The sequence below is a fragment of the Podarcis cretensis genome, assembly GCF_951804945.1.
Source record: "Podarcis cretensis genome assembly, chromosome: 14".
Lineage (NCBI taxonomy): Eukaryota > Metazoa > Chordata > Lepidosauria > Squamata > Lacertidae > Podarcis > Podarcis cretensis.
In genome coordinates, this window is record NC_137183.1 from 2232955 (window position 1) to 2251404 (window position 18450).

The window sequence follows — 18450 nt, forward strand, 5'->3', positions numbered from 1 at the left end:
GGCAAGGCATATTAGCACAGCGGCCCCCGCTATTGGAGCAACAGCACACTTTTCAGCCTGGAGATTTGGTCCTGATAAAAGCGTGGCGGACGGAGAAGCTCAGCCCGACTTGGGAAGGCCCATACCAGGTCCTGCTCACAACTGAATCAGCAGTACGGACCAGAGAGCATGGATGGACCCATTATCATCGGGTGAAAAGAGCTCCAACGGAGGATTGGGCGGTGACAACCAGTCCGGATAATCCGCTAAAAATAAGACTTACCAAATCAGGAACCAAGGATAAACAAGCATCACAAGAGTGATGTGTTTTTATTGTGATTGTAAATGTTTATTTGAATGCTGTTGCTGTAGTCATTGCGAGGGGTGTGTGCTATGTGTACATTGCACAGAAAAGTGTAATCTTATATGCATTGAGGAGATTATACTAGAGTTCTGTGAGGTAGAAGAGGGAGGACGGATAACGTGCCTATTAAAAGAAACCCCAACGGTGAAGCAAGCATTAGCCCGTCTAGATCCCGAATATGAAAATTAATTGGCAGATTCTGGGTATAATGATAGGATGCATAGTCATAGGGGGAGAATATAAGGACTCAGGTTCATGTACCGAGTGTATTAAAATCACGAGAACTGGGAGGAAAATTACACAAACATTGATGTATTATAATGTAGCCCCGGAATGCATCCAATATATAGAGCCTTGCATCCACAACCAGACCCAATATTATAGATGTAAAGTAAAGGGAAACAAAACGGAGTGTTATGAACCCCTGGCAGTAGGACCTATCACCTCTAGCATATATGTATATGGATATAAGGGAGGAACTGCCAGCAAAAGGACAGATAGAGAAAAAATGTTTTCCATGGCTCAGACTCGACAGGGGTACATAGCACATAATACAACAAGAGGATGAAGGAGAAAATGTGGCTCATGAACTTTTATGTGAATTCGAGACAAGATACAAAAAGAGGGGGGATTGTGAGAATAGAAAATAGAGTGTGTCGAATTCAGTAATTTGTACATGGGGATGTGGGTGTATGAATGCCACGTCGGCTAGGTAGAATAGGGAAGTAATAGGTAGAATAGGGAAGTAATGAGTAATTCCATAAAAGGGCAGAGTTAGAATAGAGAGTGTAGATTGGCTATTGTATTAGTGCGGTGTCTAATGATGCTAGGTAGATTGTAAGCCAAGCCTCTAACGAGGGGCGGCAGCTATAGGGTATAAATGTTTGTGCTGGAGTATGCTCGGGGCTCTTCGCACCAATTCGGAGCGGAGGGCCCGCCTTTGCAAACGCGTACCAATAAAGAGGAAATCTAGATTCCTGACTTGGTGTCTCCTTGTCCAATTGTTGAATCCACGTAAGTAATATATAACATAACAAAACCTCTAAGCACTCTACAATATTGAAATTATTAATTTTTAAAAAAGTAAAAAATATTAAACAGCATTTAAAAAAATTAAATTACTAAAAAGAATTGAATTAGGAATACTTACTCATGATTGTGGTTCCACCCTCAAAAATGCAACCCAAGCCTGCCCAGAGTTTTCTCTGGGTGGTAACAAGAAGTGCTTATCTTGAGAAAAATTATAATATAAACAAAGGAGGCAAGTGACATGAGGAGAAGAGGAGGAGGATTACACATTCCTTGGCTGAGAAGCTTCGGAGACTCCAAAGCCAGGGACACAGGGAGTTGGCAAGAAGGATCTTGTTGACTTCTTCCTACCTGCAGATAAATCAAGGTCTGGCTTGTTTGGTGACGACGAGAACTACTGTTCCCTCAGCAAGGTCATCAACCTGCAACATGAATGCTACAGAAATGTAAGGAATTTGCGGCTCACTCTCCTGTCATGAGGAGGATAGGCCTGAAAAGTAGAAGCATATGAAGGGGCCCCATGGTTCATCTAGTCCAACCCCAGCAATGCAGGAATCTCGGCTAAAGCATCCATGACAGAAGGTCATCCAGCCTCTCCTTTAAAACCTCTAAGAAAGGAGAGTCCACAACCTCCTGAGGGAGACCGTTCCACTGTTGAACAGCTCTTACTGTCAGAAAGTTCTTCCTGGTGTTTATTTGAAATCTCCTTTTTGTAACTTGAAGCCATGGATTCAAGTCCTACCCCCGGAGCAGGAGAAAACAAGCTTGTTCCTTCTTCCATGTGACAGCCCTTCAGATATTGGAAGATGGCTCCCATATCTCCTCTCAGTCTCCTCTTTTCCAGGCTAAACATACCCAGTTCCTTCAACCATTCCTCATAGATGCCATTGGACTACAACTTCCACCACCTCTGACCATTAGCCACATAGGCTGGGATGGATGGGAGTTGCAGTCTAGCAACATACAATGAGCCAGGTGGCTGTTGAGGGGAAACACCTCTACCTGAGGCCTGGAGAAAGAGAGCTGCCACCAGTCAGCAAAGACCGTACTTTTGCAAAGCACTCTCTATAGGGGCGGCCCTTGAGTCCAGTCCAGGAGCTACAGCTAGTGCAGAAGGCTGCAGCTAAACTGCCGGTGGGGGCAGATGACTGATGGCATGGGAGTCCCATGGGACACCTTTGCTAAAATATCTGCACTCGCAGCTCATATGCTACTGGGCAAGGCTCAAGGCTCTTATGTTATGTTAACATACAACACCCTGAATAACTCAGGTCTGGGGTGCCTTAAGAAACATCTGTCTTAGCCTGATCACTGAGATCATGCAAAGGAGCATTGCTATTTGTCCCCCATGTTACAGAAGCAGTGAAAGCAGATATCTGGAAAACATTCACTATTTGCATTCTGGACGAGTAGAAAGAGTAGCTTTGACTCTTAAAAATTCCTACAAGGACAGTAATGGGGGGGCGGAGGGGGGGGCATCCTGCCAGTAGAAATTTGGTCTGTCCTTCTGTCTGACACACTCTTTTTCTATGTCCAAAAAGCCTCCTCCCACCATGGGAGGAGCATTCAAATAAGCCGTCCCCTGCCTGACACCTGAAATTGTCCAGACTTGTCCCACTTAGTTCTCCTGCAGAGGTGGGGAACTGGCATCCCTCCAGATGCTGTTTGACTCCATCTCCCATCAGCTCCAACCTGAACAGCCAACAGCCAACAGCCAAAATGGTGGGAGCTGCAGACCAGCAACATCTGGGCGGCCACAGGTCCTCACCGTTCTGCTGTTTCTATTAAAAGCCTCTCAGAAAAACTTTTCCTTAAAGATCAGCATTTTGGCATGAGAGATACGCAGTCCTGCTGACTGATATTTCTAATCATAGGCTCCTCTAATGACCCTCCCCCCCCCTTCTGAAAGCCGCATACTGTATATTAATTTGGCACAGACACATATACCCCATTTAAACTTCATTGTCCATTGCATGCCAGCCGTGCAGGACCTAGGGGCTTGTATTCACTGACCACCAGGCAAGGGTTCAGAAAAGACATTTTTCCCCTTCCATGAAAGGGAAAGTAGCATCTTCCAAGGACAAATACTAGCAACACAATAATTGTTGTTGTCCCTCAAGCAAAATCACACTTCCTCCCCAAGCCTGTGGGGCCCATTCAGCCTTGACTCCCAGCCTGTGCTGAAGACGGAGCCACCCTGACCAATGGAGGGAAAGCCTGCCTTGCTATCAGGATTCTTTCAAAGCCACAACTGGGAAGGAAGCATTGGGCAGGGATAAAGAACTGTAACAGGAGGAAAAAGTCCTTGGAAAGGAAGCCACTGGATTCAAACTCCGCTTCTGAGCCACTTAAGAACTGAACCACTTTACTACTTTCCACCCACGTTTATTATTGAAACTCATCTTACAGTATTCATTACTACCTATTTATGGTCTTCTGATTGATTCAGAATGCTAGATGCCACTGTTATGTACTTTGTGAAACCAAAGGACACTGCAGCCTCAAGGGAGGGCTGGGCTTGTTTTTATGCCCAGAAAGCAGACCTGAGTAAAGCCTTTGGCAGAAGTCTGCCTCAGCCCCCTCCCCAGCGCAGCCATGCCCCCAAGCAGACTAGTGATTGGCCCAAACTGTCGACAGACATGGGACCCCAAAACCAGGAGCCAGGAAGCAGCAGGTGGTGGCTGGGCCACAAACACTGTGCCACCCCCAAAGAAGTGTTGAACAGTCATTCCCCATGATGGCAGTTATGGGATTGTTGTCTATCACAATGGTGTATGTTTTGACTCAACCGAGTGGGAAGTGACAGAGACAAGATGTTTGTGTTCCTGTGTTCCGTGAAGTGGGACTATTGTCCTTTGTTCTTTCTCTTTGCTGTCTGATGCTAGAGAGAGAGGGAGCCATGTTGCAGTGCTCCGTGTGTGTTTATATGTAAATACAGTAGATTAGCCCAAATGCTGAGTTGCTGAGTTCTGTTACGCAAGCTGTGAAGACACTGCGGATCCCTAAGTGTGCCGATGTCTGTTGGCATCAGCCCCTGTGATGTTTGGGCAGAAGAAAGCTTTTGAATCTCCCGAATGAACGACCAGGAGGGAGAGAACATGCCAGTCAGGCATGTGTCTCTGCCAGGGTCCTACTCGAGAGTAGGACAAGCTCCTGACAAGAAGATGGCCAGATATTGCCCCAGTCAAGGTGCCTTTTTTGTTATTTTTAATATGTTCTTACCCACTCTGAGCACAGTTTCTGCAATGGAAGGGTGGGGAGGTAAATATTCTTTGTAATATTCTCAGTGCTCACCACTGAAAACATCTTCTCTTGAAAGCAGTCCACATGCAACTTTAATGCCCCTACAACAGGCACTGATCTCAGTGCATGGAGCACTTGCACACTGCTGCTATGCAACTATAAAGAAACTGCAAAGCACATTCTTCATGCGTTTGGCACACCACACATGGAGCTTGGCCAACAAAGTTGGCTAAGACATTTACCACTGATCCAGTGCACTATTTCTAAGCCACAAATCGTTCATTTTCCTTGCAAAATCAAATCCCACAGTCTCAGCCAGCCTGCCTAAGCAGTTTTACAGAAATCACTCACAAGCTAGCAGCAACACTCAAATCTATTTTTTTAGGCTTGCAGCAGGAGTGTGAAGCTTCCAAGTCGTGGAAGCTGAAGTTTGGTTTTCCAACAACCAGGATCAGCTCGTGTCCTCTTCCATCTGTGCTAATTTAATGGGAAGAGCACCTGTTTCCTCATGAGTGTTGCCAGACGCTAGTGTGAACCAAATCAGGGCCGACCAAGTGTACGCAAGACGCAAGATTGCAGGGCAAGATACACAGTACCAGAGCCATAGCGTGGTGATCTTGCGCCTCTGGCAGAACCGTCCAGATTGCGCCCTCTAGCCATGAACATATTAGCTGTTCTTTCCGCCTCTCCTCCAACCCCCCCCCCCCTTCAATTCCTCGCACACTTCAGCTTGTAATGAATTATTTCACAGAAAATCCAATATTAAATTTATAATTTCTTAATAAAAGGTTTCAGCAAAGAAAATGACATTATGATGTGAGTTGACAGGTTTTTTAAATGTAATTCAGTTGTAAAACAATACACAGATAGGCCTAAATGAAACAAACAAACAATATCATAGTGATTTGGTCCACAATGATAACTTTACATTATACAATATGATGTAAAATGGCATTACTTTCACAATATCTGTGTTATTTGGTTGATATAGAGTAAGAAAACTTATTATTATTCACAAGTCACAAGTTACAAGTTCTTATTCACAAGAGTTGTCATTTTTTTAAAAAAAAGTCAAGTTAGGCCAACTCTGACTTTAAGTAGCAATCTCCTCAATGAAGTCTGATGTGGTTACAACTTTATTTTTTTCACTTTAACCAAAGAAAACTTGTTTTGGCAATGATCCACTCAGGTCACAGCAGGATTCAGCTACTGATGCTATGTACTGGAGCTGAGAGGAGGACATTTGTCAGTGTGCTATGTGATTGCTATCAAGTTGGTTGGGTTTTTTGTGTTCTTCCATTTAGTGAGCTTGTAAAACGTAATAAAATTAAAGAAATGGCACAAAGAGTTGACTGGTCACCCAGAAAGCCATGTGAAATAGTACTATTAAGTAAACAAGGCTACAGTTATAAAGAAATCAGAAGAAAAATTGGTGGAAACTTAACCAAAGGTGGCATTTCTAATTTTTTGAAGACGTATCAGGAGACTCAGCCATTACAAAATCAGGAAGGCAGGAAAAGGTGCACAGCAGCAAGTGATGATAGAAGAAATGAGAGACTGTGCCTATGTGACAGAAGAAAATCATCTGGGTGTATACAAGATGACATGGTGCAATGTAATGTGAAGTTGAGTGCAAGGACTGTTCAACACAGACTGCAGGAATATTGTCTAAATGCTAGAATTCCAAGGAAAAGGTCATTGTTATCTCTCAAACAAAGGTTCAAAAGAAGAAATTGGGCATGTTAACTGGACAGCGGAACAATGGGACAGTGCTATTTGGAGTGATGAGACCCAAATCTCCTTGCTTGGTAGCGATGGCATGAAATACGTGAGGAGAAGAATTGGAGAAGATTTACATCCTACTTGCATTACATCTACCGTGAAACACTCAGTTAGCGTTATGATCTGGGGTTGTAGGACAGCAAAAGGTGTGGGCAGAATTTGCGTCATTAATGGGAATGTAAATTACATTATGTTGCAAGCCATCCTGTAAGGGCTTTGTTCTAAAAACAAGATGCAAATATTTTAAAACAAAGAAACAGGTAAACCTGGAAATACATCAGTGGTGGTAGTCATGAGCAAAAGTCATTTACATTTTTAAAAAGGGATAACCTTTTGCACACACAAGAACATCAATAAAACTTTCTGCTCCCTGCTGCACAACATTTCATTACCACATAGATCATCCAACAGCATGCACATTTTTTTACTTTTGAGCAAGGGGTGGGGGGTTTTATGGCATTTGCTTGACTCCAATAATAGACCATTCCCCCAGCAAAAAAGGGGGGGTCTTCCTAAAACCTGCATGCAATTAAAGCAACACAGAGGTTTTCTAACTGAAGTTTCTGCAAATGGAGGGTATTCACGCAACACATCTTATATGAACTGACAAAAGAACCGAAGACGGCTTGGAATGCGTTATCACACTTTCTAAGTGTACATTTCTGCAGTCAGAAAAATGGCTGGTGCTCAGATCTGCAGGGAATTATTAAAGACACATTAAAATATATAAGGAATGCAGCAATCTGGCTTCAGATAAGATATGAGCAGATCCACATGCTCGCTCTCAACCCCACATGGAAGACACATTGGATTGGGGACAATCAATACAAACTAGAATTTGCCACAAGAAGAAAATGGCTCCTGCAAAAAAAGCTCAGCAGTAGAGCATCTGCTGTGCCTGCAGAAGGGGACCCAGGTTCAACCCCTGGCACAGCTGGAGAGACTCGGACTGAAACTTCTGGAGATCCACCAGGTGGATGTGCAGAATAGCTAAGGGCTTTGGGGAGATGATTTATTATGTGTTGGAAAATATATTTAAGGTAACTCTCCCCCAAATACCAGAAGCTTTCTTACTGTGGATAACTGGAGCAGATAACCCCCCCCCCAAAGAAACAGAGAACTCTGTTTCTTTACACAACAATTGCAGCACCAATATTATACACACAAAAATGGCAAAATGAGGTTGTACCTACCAAAGAAGAATGGCAGCTGAAATTGATAGAATATGTAGAATTGGCAATTTTGACATGTAAAATTAGAGATCAGAAAGAGACTGATTTTAAAGAAGATTGGAAAATGTTTACAGAATACTTAAAAACTCAGTGCACATATGTTAAAATGCAAATAGGATTGCAGTAAGAACAGCAGTGGGGGTGAACTTTTTGCTTTTCTTTCGTGATAAGGTGAAGGTATATAATATGCAGCATAAATTGAAATTTTGGGGGAACCATGGAGGGAGGGAGGGGAAATCAAAGGTGGAATAATTGATTGCTAAATTTGGAATGTTGTTGAATTGTTGTTATTATTATTATTGTTGAATAAAATTATATAAAAAGGGCAATACTGAACTAGATGGACCAATGGTGTAAGTCAGGCTTCCTCAACCTCAGCCCTCCAGATGTTTTTGGCCTACAACTCCCATGATCCCTAGCTAGCAGGACCATGTCGGGGATGATGGGAATTGTAGTCTCAAAACGTCTGGAGGGCAGAGGTTGAGGTAGCCTGGTGTAAGTCATAGAAGGCAGCTAAGCTCCTAAAAGAGCACTGAACATAGAAGGCTGGCTCAGACCACGTCAGACCACTGGTCCATCCAGGGCTCCCCACACCAGGGTAGCCAACATCCAAATGCTGCTGGACTATAACTCCCATCATCCCGCATCCAATAATCTATAATAATATGCGGAGGGTTACCTACACTGTCTGGCAGCATTTTCCAGAGTTTCAGGGAGGGCTCTTTCGCTAACTGATCCCTTAGCTGGAGATGTAAGCGCCTGAGCCTGGGGCCTTCTGCATACAAGCAAGGTGTCCTACTAGAGTTACGGCCCTTAAGTTCCAATTAGAGGCCCAGGAGTTTTATCTCACTTCTAAACCGGACCTTTCAGCCTTCTCTTCACATCTTCCCTACTCCCTTCCTCTGCTCTTCCATATCCCTGGGCAAGAGCTTGAGGCGGAAGGGAACTGTGTACACCACCTTAAACTCCTTTGAAGAAAAGTGGATTATTAGATAGATAGATAGATAGATAGATGACTGACAATGATGATGGAGGAGAATCTCGTCCATTTACTACAGAGATATAGATTCACTGCATCAGCATGTAATTCAAATGCAAGCAAAAGGTAAGGCAAACATCTCCACTCTACAAAATAAAACTGCCATCTGATCCCTCTCTCTCTGTTTCTGTGGCAGCTTGGAAGAGAGTTCCACTCCACCACTTTATTCCCTACAATCACAAAGCTCACTAGGGAAAAAATCTTAGAACTCTCCCACGAAAGATCCCAGATGCAATGTGTGCAAATAGCCTCTTATACGCAACATGGATTAGAGCCATTTAGAGGGAATGATTTGTAATTGAAAACCCCTGACTTTGCAAAAGGGCTAGAGAAAGAGGAAGAGGAGGAGTGCCAGAATGCTGACCTGGCCATGAAACTGAAGTTCCTTCACCATATAAGCAGAGGAAAGATTGCGTAAATGATATGTGCATTGAGTTTAAATGACTTTAATCAAGGATGCTAGAGAAATATTTTTGGGCACACCAAATATGAATGCCAAGTGCATCCATACAGTTTGCAAAAGAGAGAGAGAAAATCTTGAAGACATGAAGCAATTTAGATAAAATCCACAGGTGGGGAGGCTGTCAGGCCTGGCAACAAATGGTTCAAAAAGCTAAATGTGTCTGCATTAGCTGAGTGGTAGGCGAGGAAGACGTGGACTAGGCTATAGGTATGAATACCAAGAAAGGGTGAGATGTTACGGATGGAGGAGGGAATTATACCTAGGAGAAATGAGAATAATGAAGTGAAAAACTGAGACACACACAAAAAGAGAGAGAAACTTGGGGTGAAAACTAGGAAAAATGTCTGGGATTTCAATGGAGTTGGTTGGGGGATTCTGAAAAGGGGAGGGGGAAGGATGGAATTTGATCTAGTCACACTTCATTGAGTTTTTAAAAGAACAGACTCTTTGGAGTGCCGTTAGTTTTTAATTTTCATTTCAGGGCAAAGAGAGTGGGGAGGGACACCAGCTGTTAGAGGCAGACATTTGCCACGTTTCAATAGAAACACCTCCCTTTCGGCTAAGGGGGAAACTAAAGGGAAACTTACAACTGGTCATATTTTGAGAACCCGATAGGGACACATTGCACACTTTTGTTTTTTAGGCATAAGGGTTGAACCTGCATGTCTATACAAATCAATACACTCTACATTATTTCAGATGGCGTGGCATTTTATTTTATCCTTGTGAAATTTTGTTTTTATGTGAAATTCTGAGAATGCCTTTTTGGTGTTGTTGATTAAGCAAGCAGCTTCTCAGGTGCAAGGCTGGAAAGGAAGTAGGCAGCATGATGGTGTTCTGGTTCTTCACAGACTATGGGGAATAGGAAGGGAAGCCTTATCAGTACACTATTATTCCTCATAGAGTCTTACTCTTTATTATTTAGAGCACAGTAGTACATCCCTTCTAGAAGTCTGTTCGACTTCTGAAACATTTGACTTCCAAAGCGTGGCTTCTGATTGGCTGCAGGAAGCTCCTGCAGCCAGTCGGAAGCTGTGGAAGCCCCGTCGGACGTTCGGCTTCTGAAAGAATGTTTGAAAACCAGAACACTCACTTCTGGTTTTCGATCGTTCGGGAGCCGGAACATTTGGGAGCTCCTGAGGTGTTCGGGAACCGAGGTAGGACTGTATTTTAAATAAAATAAATAAAAACTATTCCATTTTGCCAAACCTCTGATCCATGCGTTGAATTCACAGCATATTGATCTCTCACTCACTCTCCGAAAGAGATTGTAGTGCATACATTAGTGCAGAGATTCAGGCTCTGGCCTAAGTCCCAACCAAAGTTGTTGGATCTAACTGCCATTAAAATGAATGGAACTTAGGCTGGCCACAAAGATTTCTGAGCACTGGGACCACTATATCCACATTGAAGCCCCATGTTTTCTGGGAAACACTAGAGCAGGGGTCGGCAACGTGCAGCCCAAGGTCCGGATGCGGCCCATGAAGACCGTTTTACTGGCCCATGAGCTGAACCAAGCCGCCCGCTCGGCGAGTCCCCAACATGCTGTGCTAAACTGGCGCAGCACGGCGCGGGGACTTGCCGAGCTGTGCTGCAAATCGTGTCTATGCATGCGCAGATACCAGAAATCGCAACTGCGCATGTCCAGATGCCGGAAATCGTTCTGCGCAGGTGCGATTTTCGGCATCTGGGCATGCGCAGAAGCGATTTTCGGCGCTGCAGACATGAGCAGACACGATTTCCAGCATCGTGCTGTGCCAGTCCAACCCACGGACAATCTCTGTGGGAGTGATCCAGCCCATGGCCGGTAAACCTTGGGATCACTAAATGAAATAGATAGATCAACATCTTATCTCATACTTAGCTATGCAATTCACTCATTCTGCCTTTATCCCTTGCCTTGCCTTGCCTATCGATCACTCAGATCTATTTAGGAGTCTTGGTTAACCACAAACTTGACATGAGCCAACAGTGTGACGCGGCAGCTAAAAAAGCCAATGCAATTCTGGGCTGCATCAATAGGAGTATAGCATCTAGATCAAGGGAAGTAATAGTGCCACTGTATTCTGCTCTGGTCAGACCTCACCTGGAGTACTGTGTCCAGTTCTGGGCACCACAGTTCAAGAAGGACACTGACAAACTGGAACGTGTCCAGAGGAGGGTAACCAAAATGGTCAAAGGCCTGGAAACGATGCCTTATGAGGAACGGCTAAGGGAGCTGGGCATGTTTAGCCTGGAGAAGAGGAGGTTAAGGGATGATATGATAGCCATGTTCAAATATATAAAAGGATGTCACATAGAGGAGGGAGAAAGGTTGTTTTCTGCTGCTCCAGAGAAGCGGACACGGAGCAATGGTTCCAAACTACAAGAAAGAAGATTCCACCTAAACATTAGGAAGAACTTCCTGACAGTAAGAGCTGTTCGACAGTGGAATTTGCTGCCAAGGAGTGTGGTGGAGTCTCCTTCTTTGGAGGTCTTTAAGCAGAGGCTTGACAACCATATGTCAGGAGTGCTCTGATGGTGTTTCCTGCTTGGCAGGGGGTTGGACTCGATGGCCCTTGTGGTCTCTTCCAACTCTATGATTCTATGATTTATTATTATAATATAATATTGTTATTAATGATAATAATACTGATTTTTAAAGATATGAATTGCATTTATATCCCACCTTTCCCTCCTAGGACCTCAAGGTCATATACATGGCTCTACCCCTCCTCACTTAATACCACAACAACCCTGTGGGGTGGCTGAGAGGCAGCAACTGACCCTAGGCCCCCCAGTGGGTGGGGATTTAAATGGTGGTCTCCCAGGTCCTAGTGCAACTACTCTAACCACTACATCACATAGATTCTCATGGCAGCATTCTGTGCATTAAAGAGTCTGGCAGGAACAGGAACCTGAGTTCAAGTTCTTCATCTGGCAGTGAGTTCCAGGACGCTTCACTCCCATGAACATATTCCAAGCTGTATATCTGACTGCTGGCCACACAGTGAACCCAAGGCTCCCATTTCTTTCCCCAGCACAGATGACGGCTTACGTTAGCTGAGATGTTAGCTGAGATGGCTTTAAAAGGGAACCAGGCAAATTAGGAGGACAGACCTTGCAGAGGAGACTGTTCCATTAGGGCAGATGCAGCCCTGTTCCACCCACTGCAGCCCACCTTCTGTCCTGAACCTTCACTGGATGCCCCTGCGTTTTAGTATTATGAGAGATCCACTTTGTCCACATCAGGCATAGTTTTATATAGCTCTGCAACTCCCACAGAATCATAGAATAATACAGCTGGAAGGGACCCTGAGAGTCATCTAGTCCAACCCCCGCAATGCAGGAATCACAACACTGATGACTGGCCATGCTGGCTGGGTCCAGCAGAGCCCCAGGTTCTCCATCTCTGCTCTAGATGTCTTCACATTCTGCTTCTAGGCCTTCCAGAAGCATCCAACTAGCCACAGCTGTATAAACAGGAGAGTGGATTAAGTGGACCCAGCAGGGCTCTTCCCACACAAGCCTGAGAAAGCCCCGCACGAGTCTTGGGTGCTGCGCAAGTGCACTTACACTGCTCATTACAGAGAAGGAAATGCTTCCCCTCTTGAGACCCATCTTTGCCTCTGGCAAGCCTCAACACTTTCCCTCTAAGTTAGCGACTTTTTTATATATAAAAAAGTTTTGTTTGTTTTAATTATCCTCTTCCCTTCTTGTTTCAAATCCTATCGTGTCATGTTTGTAGGTTCTAAGCAATCAGCAAGGACTTACTTGCCCTGGTTTTTCTTTGTAAATTGTACAACACCTAGCACAACTTCAAGCACTTGATCAAAAACACTACAAAATAAGACTTTCTTAACCAACCACCAGTCTCTATTTATTATTAATCACACAAGCTGAAAAATGTAAGCTCAAACTTCACATGCACCAAAGTGTCAGTCACAAGAAAGCAAGTTCTGCCTTAAATGAAAAAACAATAAAAATGTAACGATGAGGAAATGACCTAATGGACCAAAGCAGATTGACTTAATTTGTTATTAATTAATTGCCCCAAGCAGAATCCATAGGGGGAAACGACCCAACACTAGGATTCCAAATAACAGTTCTTTCCCCTTGATAAATTATATTAACCTCATGGAATGTTCCAAATAAAAGAAAAAACTTAGTGTTCTCTGGATGCCAGCGGGGGGCCTCAAAACATTACAGCTAATAAATTAAATTACTGCCCAATTGTATGAACTGGGAGGTCATGTACTATATGGAGAAACACTATAGATTTCCCAGCATCTAAAGCTTGCTCATTTTCCTAGCTTTCTGATTTGGCTTTTGGGAAGTTCCTCTAGGGCTGGCTTCACCATCCTGATGCCCCCCAAAAGTTCTGAACTACAGCTCCCATCAGCCACAGGGAGCAGAGCCAAGCTGCCTAGGGCTGATGGGAGTTGTGGTCCAAAACATCTGGAGTGTGTCAGGCTGGCAAAGTCTGATCAATTGTATTGGTGGGGCAGAAACCAGAAGAATCTAGGAAGAGCCCTGCTGGATGAGGTCAATGGCCCATCGAGTCCAGCATCCCACTCTCACTCTCAAGAAGGATCTTGACTGGCTGGGAGAGATACCTTGGAGTCCAGGGCTGCCCTGCTGTGCGGAACAAGCCCTTCTTGAGATGACCATGTTGTAAGATCCAGACTCTCTCCATCCAAATTCAGGCGAATAAATCATATTTCCTAAAGCTTCAACAGCCCCTGCCGTGTCTTGATTCTCAAAGGCACACAGCCCCTGGGTGAGTGCCTGGACCCCCCTGGAATCTTGCTGCAGCTCAGCAGAGAGCAGGGGTGGCACCCAACTTTTGTAATGAAATTATGTGGGTGGTTCTCACCCAGCCAAGAAATTACTACATTCTTTCAGTAGCTCTTAACAGTCCAATGAATCCCACAAAGATCCTAAAAGCAAAAGCAAAGGGAGCACCACTTACATTTGTGTTGCAGAGTTTGTGCTGCTTATAGGCTCCAGTGCACACGATGGCCGAGGTCCTCTGAGTGGGAGTCTGGCTTTGAACTGCCCTGTGAGCAACAGGAACATGAGAGACCAGCTCTGTGCCATGGAACAAACTCTGAGATGCTGGAAAGGCTTGCAAGTGGGGCCCAGCCTGGGGGTAAACAGAGTCACTTGAAACCTGAGTCCTGGGTGGGGGCCTGGAGTCCTCTTGGTATAAGTTTCCATGGCGAGGCGAAGGGTTAAAAGGGTGAGCAAAAGGGCTCTGAACCGCTGCGGCCCATTGCTGGCTGGCTGCATTCCGGGTTGACTGCCGCTGCCTGCGTGGCTTGTTGGGCTCCTGCCCCGTGTCAGTCTGCAGAGGTAGGATATAGGGCACTTTTCCATAGCCATACTTCCCAGGTCCAATGGGGCTTTTATTTCTGCCTCTGAAGACAAGAGGGGCAGGGTATGAACATGAACAGGTTAGCTCAGCAACAATTGAAAACAAGCATGAATTTATGGATAGTTTCAAGGAGAAGTCCAGGTTAGGGGGATGTCCTAGCATCCTAGCAGGATGTCCTGAGGTTGCCAGCCCTGCTCACTCGCCCAGGTCATTGGCTCAACTCAAAGTGGTGCACCACAGAGGTTTCTGGAAGTCCCATCATCCCCAACTGCTGCACATGTGGGCTGTGTCCGATGGAAACTGTAGTCTGGCAACATCTGGAGGGTACCATTTTGGCTGCCCCCAGCTTTGCTGGTGGAAGCAGCTGCCTATGGGAAGGCATCCACCATCTGGCCTTGTTCAAGGTGCTTGTGAGTAACTCTGTGTTGGGTATTCCAGGGTACTGTGGGGATCAAAATGGCTGGTAGCTTCCCACTGCAAGGAATCAGGTAGGTGGCCAGAAGATTTGCAGAAGAAGGGGGTTTTAGCCTAGGCTCTTGGGTCCAGCACCTGCCCCAGGAGAGCAAATGTTGCCGTCTCTCCAGTGCATTTTGAAACCTTTTAACAGCCTAGATGTCCAAGAAAGGACCAGTGCCCAAAACCCTTCCTGCCTCCACCACTGTTACATATCCCTGAAGACTTTGCTTCAACCATGGGACATTGTATTGCTTTAGGTTGCAATAAATTTCCTCCATGTCAACGGCGGCAGCCAACATGGAGGCCTCCAGATGTTGCTCCAGTTTCCAGCATCGCTGACCTACTGGCCATGCTGTGGAGGACACCATGTGAGCTACTCCTGATTTAGAAGTCAAGAGGCTTTCGTTCTGCATGAAGATATATTTGGAGGGGAAACACTGTTGTACTACCATAAAATAAATAAACAGCAAATCCTACACACTGCTTGATTTCAGCAAAACCTCTAAGTGGTTTACAAGAAATATTAAAATTATCAGCAAAAACAGATTTTAAAAAGTAATTAAAAACATTTAAAATTCAGTTCATAAAAACTTAAAAGCAGCCTGCTGCATCAGGCCAGTGGCCCCTCTAGTCCAGCATCCTGTTCTCACAATGGCCAACAGATGCCTGTGGGAAACCAGCAAGCAGGATCCAAACTCAAGGGCACTCACTTGTCATTCAGCTGGTTTTCAGAATCATTGTTACCTCTGGTTCCCTCCAACTTCCAGTTCTTCAGACTGGAGCAACAAAGAACAAGCAGAGGCTCCATGTTCACAGAAGGGATTATGCAAAGGTTGTGTATGTGATTGTAACACGTAGCTCAGGGGTAGAGCATTTGCCTTGCAAGCAGAAGGTCCCAAGTTCAGTCCCCAGCATCTCTAGGTGGGGCTGGGACAAACGCCTACCTGAGCCCCTGGAGAGCTGCTGCCAGTCAGTGTATGCAGTACTGAGCAAGATGGACCAATGGTCTGGCTCGGTATAAGGGAGCTTCCTATGTTCCTCTTTCACCAGGACTTACTTGACAAATTCTGCTCACTCAGCATACAAAAGGGGTTCAATGGGTAATTAACCCAGCTACTCCCCAAAACCAGCAATTTAAATCCCGCCTTGAAATTGAATGGGAGCCAGAGGAGCTGTCATAGCACAGGTGAAACAAGCGCAAACTTCTTATCCCACAATGCAGCAGAGCTCTTTTTATGCCCTGGGAGGAAACATGCACTTGGAGATGATGCCACCATGGAGCCAAACATGCCTTCTCTCCTGATGCAAGCAGGGTCTTAAGGACTTGAGAGTGCCTCAGCTAGGGTCTCCCTTGTTCAGAGCCAGCCCCCAACCCCAACTCCCTAAAGCAACACCTTCTTCAGCTAAAACAAAAGCATGGGACAAACATTTCTGATATGCATTTTCAGTAGGAAAGGCAAGCTCCAAGCCTCAGTTCAGAGGCTCTTCCCAAATTCCTTGTCCCGGGAGTGTTTCTTTTCTTACTCACCCTCTCCCATTGCCAGTCAGGGTGCTTGTTACACTGACGTCTTTGAGATCATTTACATAACCTTCCAGCATTTGGGGTTTATGATCCATTTCCACCCTTTAAGCATGTATGAACCAGAGTGTTGTTCACCAACCCTAAGAGAAACTGTCACTCAGGACTTGTTCACATGGCTTCGTTTGTTCTTTTGAACAAACTGCAGCAGAGGCACCTTTTTCAATTTTCTGTCATGACATATGGAAGTGCCCTGGGCTTGAAAGAGAGGGAGTTAAAATGACAAGGCAAAAATGGGGAATGATGAAAGAAAGAAAATGGCAACCTATGTGGATCAATGGTTCCCAAACCTTGGGGAGGGGGCCCTGCCTATAAAGTCATCCCCAGCGCCCCTCCCCCAATAAAAAGCATAATTCAGAATAGTGGTTTGCATGACCCTCTAAGGAAGATAATAACACAATAAAGTTCAAAAGAGTAACAATGAATTGCCCATTTATTCAAAAACCAGTTAAAACTATTTAGTTTAATTCATTCAACAAAATGTATGAACTTAATCTAGTGACACCATCTTTTTAAGTCTGGTAGTCAACTGCACAATACTGCCACCTGCTTGGCCCTTCCTGGTACCCCCCCCCCCGGGGGGGGGGCAGTACTGTCCTGTTGGGCTGCTCAGATAGCACACAACCCTTTCACTGGCTGCAAATGAGCGAATTCTTTCGGCAGCTGGATACTTGTGAGTCATGGCCCCACTCCCTGCTTTGTGATGAAATAAGACACATGGACACAAGTTAATGGGCTAAAAAAGGCCACAACTTTATTGGTTACAGAATGTGAGTGGTATTGGCTTAGGCATTGGATCCGAACCAACTATACTTGACTCCTGCCCGCTCTGCAGGGAGTCACACGAGGGTTAACAGCCTGTAGGGGGAGCTTGTTGGTGCAAATCAACTGGAAGCTTTCCCCTAGAGTCACCAGCGGGTCGTGCCATGGTCCTAGCCACCACCTGGGCATCAGACAGGAACCACAACCACCGGATTCCTTTAACGGAACACCCTTCAAAGGGAGGGGTAGGTGATGGCCACAACCTCGCCTCCGACACAACACATTTTTCAATGCCTAACCACCAAACCTTACAATGTTGTGACGATTTGCTACCAGGTAGGCAAAAAACCGAATGGCTGGTGCCAATCTGCCAAGTGGGGGAAAAAATCCTACCAGGCCCCTTGAACAGGAGACCAACCAAGGTCCATAGCAAGGTTAGGTGCAGAAGCGAAACCTAGAGGGAGGGAGGGCAGATGATCTGAGGAAGCCGGAAGAAAACAAGGATGAGCTTGTGGGCCCATGGCCGTTTAAATGCAGCTAAACCACGCCCCCCCCCAGCCAGCCAGATTGCAGAGTGATGCAGGGGGGGCCGGCCACGCCCCCCTGCGAGTGTGGGAAGCAATTTCCGCTCACAACCCCTCCCCTCTGGGAAGAGGAGAGGCTTTCCTGGAAGTTCTCAGACTTCCATTTGGTTTGCAGCCAGCCACCATTTTGTTTTGCCCAGAAATAACAACGAATTCATCTGAGCTGAAATCTTAACTCCAGGGAGGGGGGACTGGAAGCCCTCTAGATGCCACTGGACTGTTATGAGAGGTTTCTGTATCCAACCAAGTGCCATCCAGAAGAAAATCAGAGAAAACAAAATGGAGCAAATTAGGAAAGAGATAAGTACAAATGAGAAAGAACTGTCAAAAAAAAACCATAAACGAGACCACAAAACAAAATATCAAAATGTTGCAAACCAAATTCTCCATATTTTTAAACCATGAAATTGAACATAAATTAAAATGGTTAAAACAAAAGAGTTTCAAATTTGCTAACAAACTGGGTAGAATGCTGGCTTGGCAGTTAAAAAAGAAACAAAAAGAAAAGATAGGAAAACTCATAAAAGGAAGGAAAACAATTGATGAACCTGAGGAAATAAGCAAAAGTTTTACAAAATATTT

The 18450-nt window shown here is 45.1% G+C and overlaps 1 protein-coding gene across 2 annotated transcripts in view; it reads right to left on the reverse strand.

Moving 5' to 3' along the window:
* LOC307202957 (thrombospondin type-1 domain-containing protein 4-like) overlaps nt 1–18450 on the reverse strand; it is a 122548-nt gene that overhangs the window by 13028 nt on the left and 91070 nt on the right. For both annotated transcript variants that reach the window (XM_079953423.1, XM_079953424.1), the window contains exon 5: nt 14083–14530. In XM_079953423.1, coding sequence (XP_079809549.1) covers nt 14083–14530 — 448 coding nt within the window. The remainder of the gene's footprint in view (nt 1–14082; nt 14531–18450) is intronic.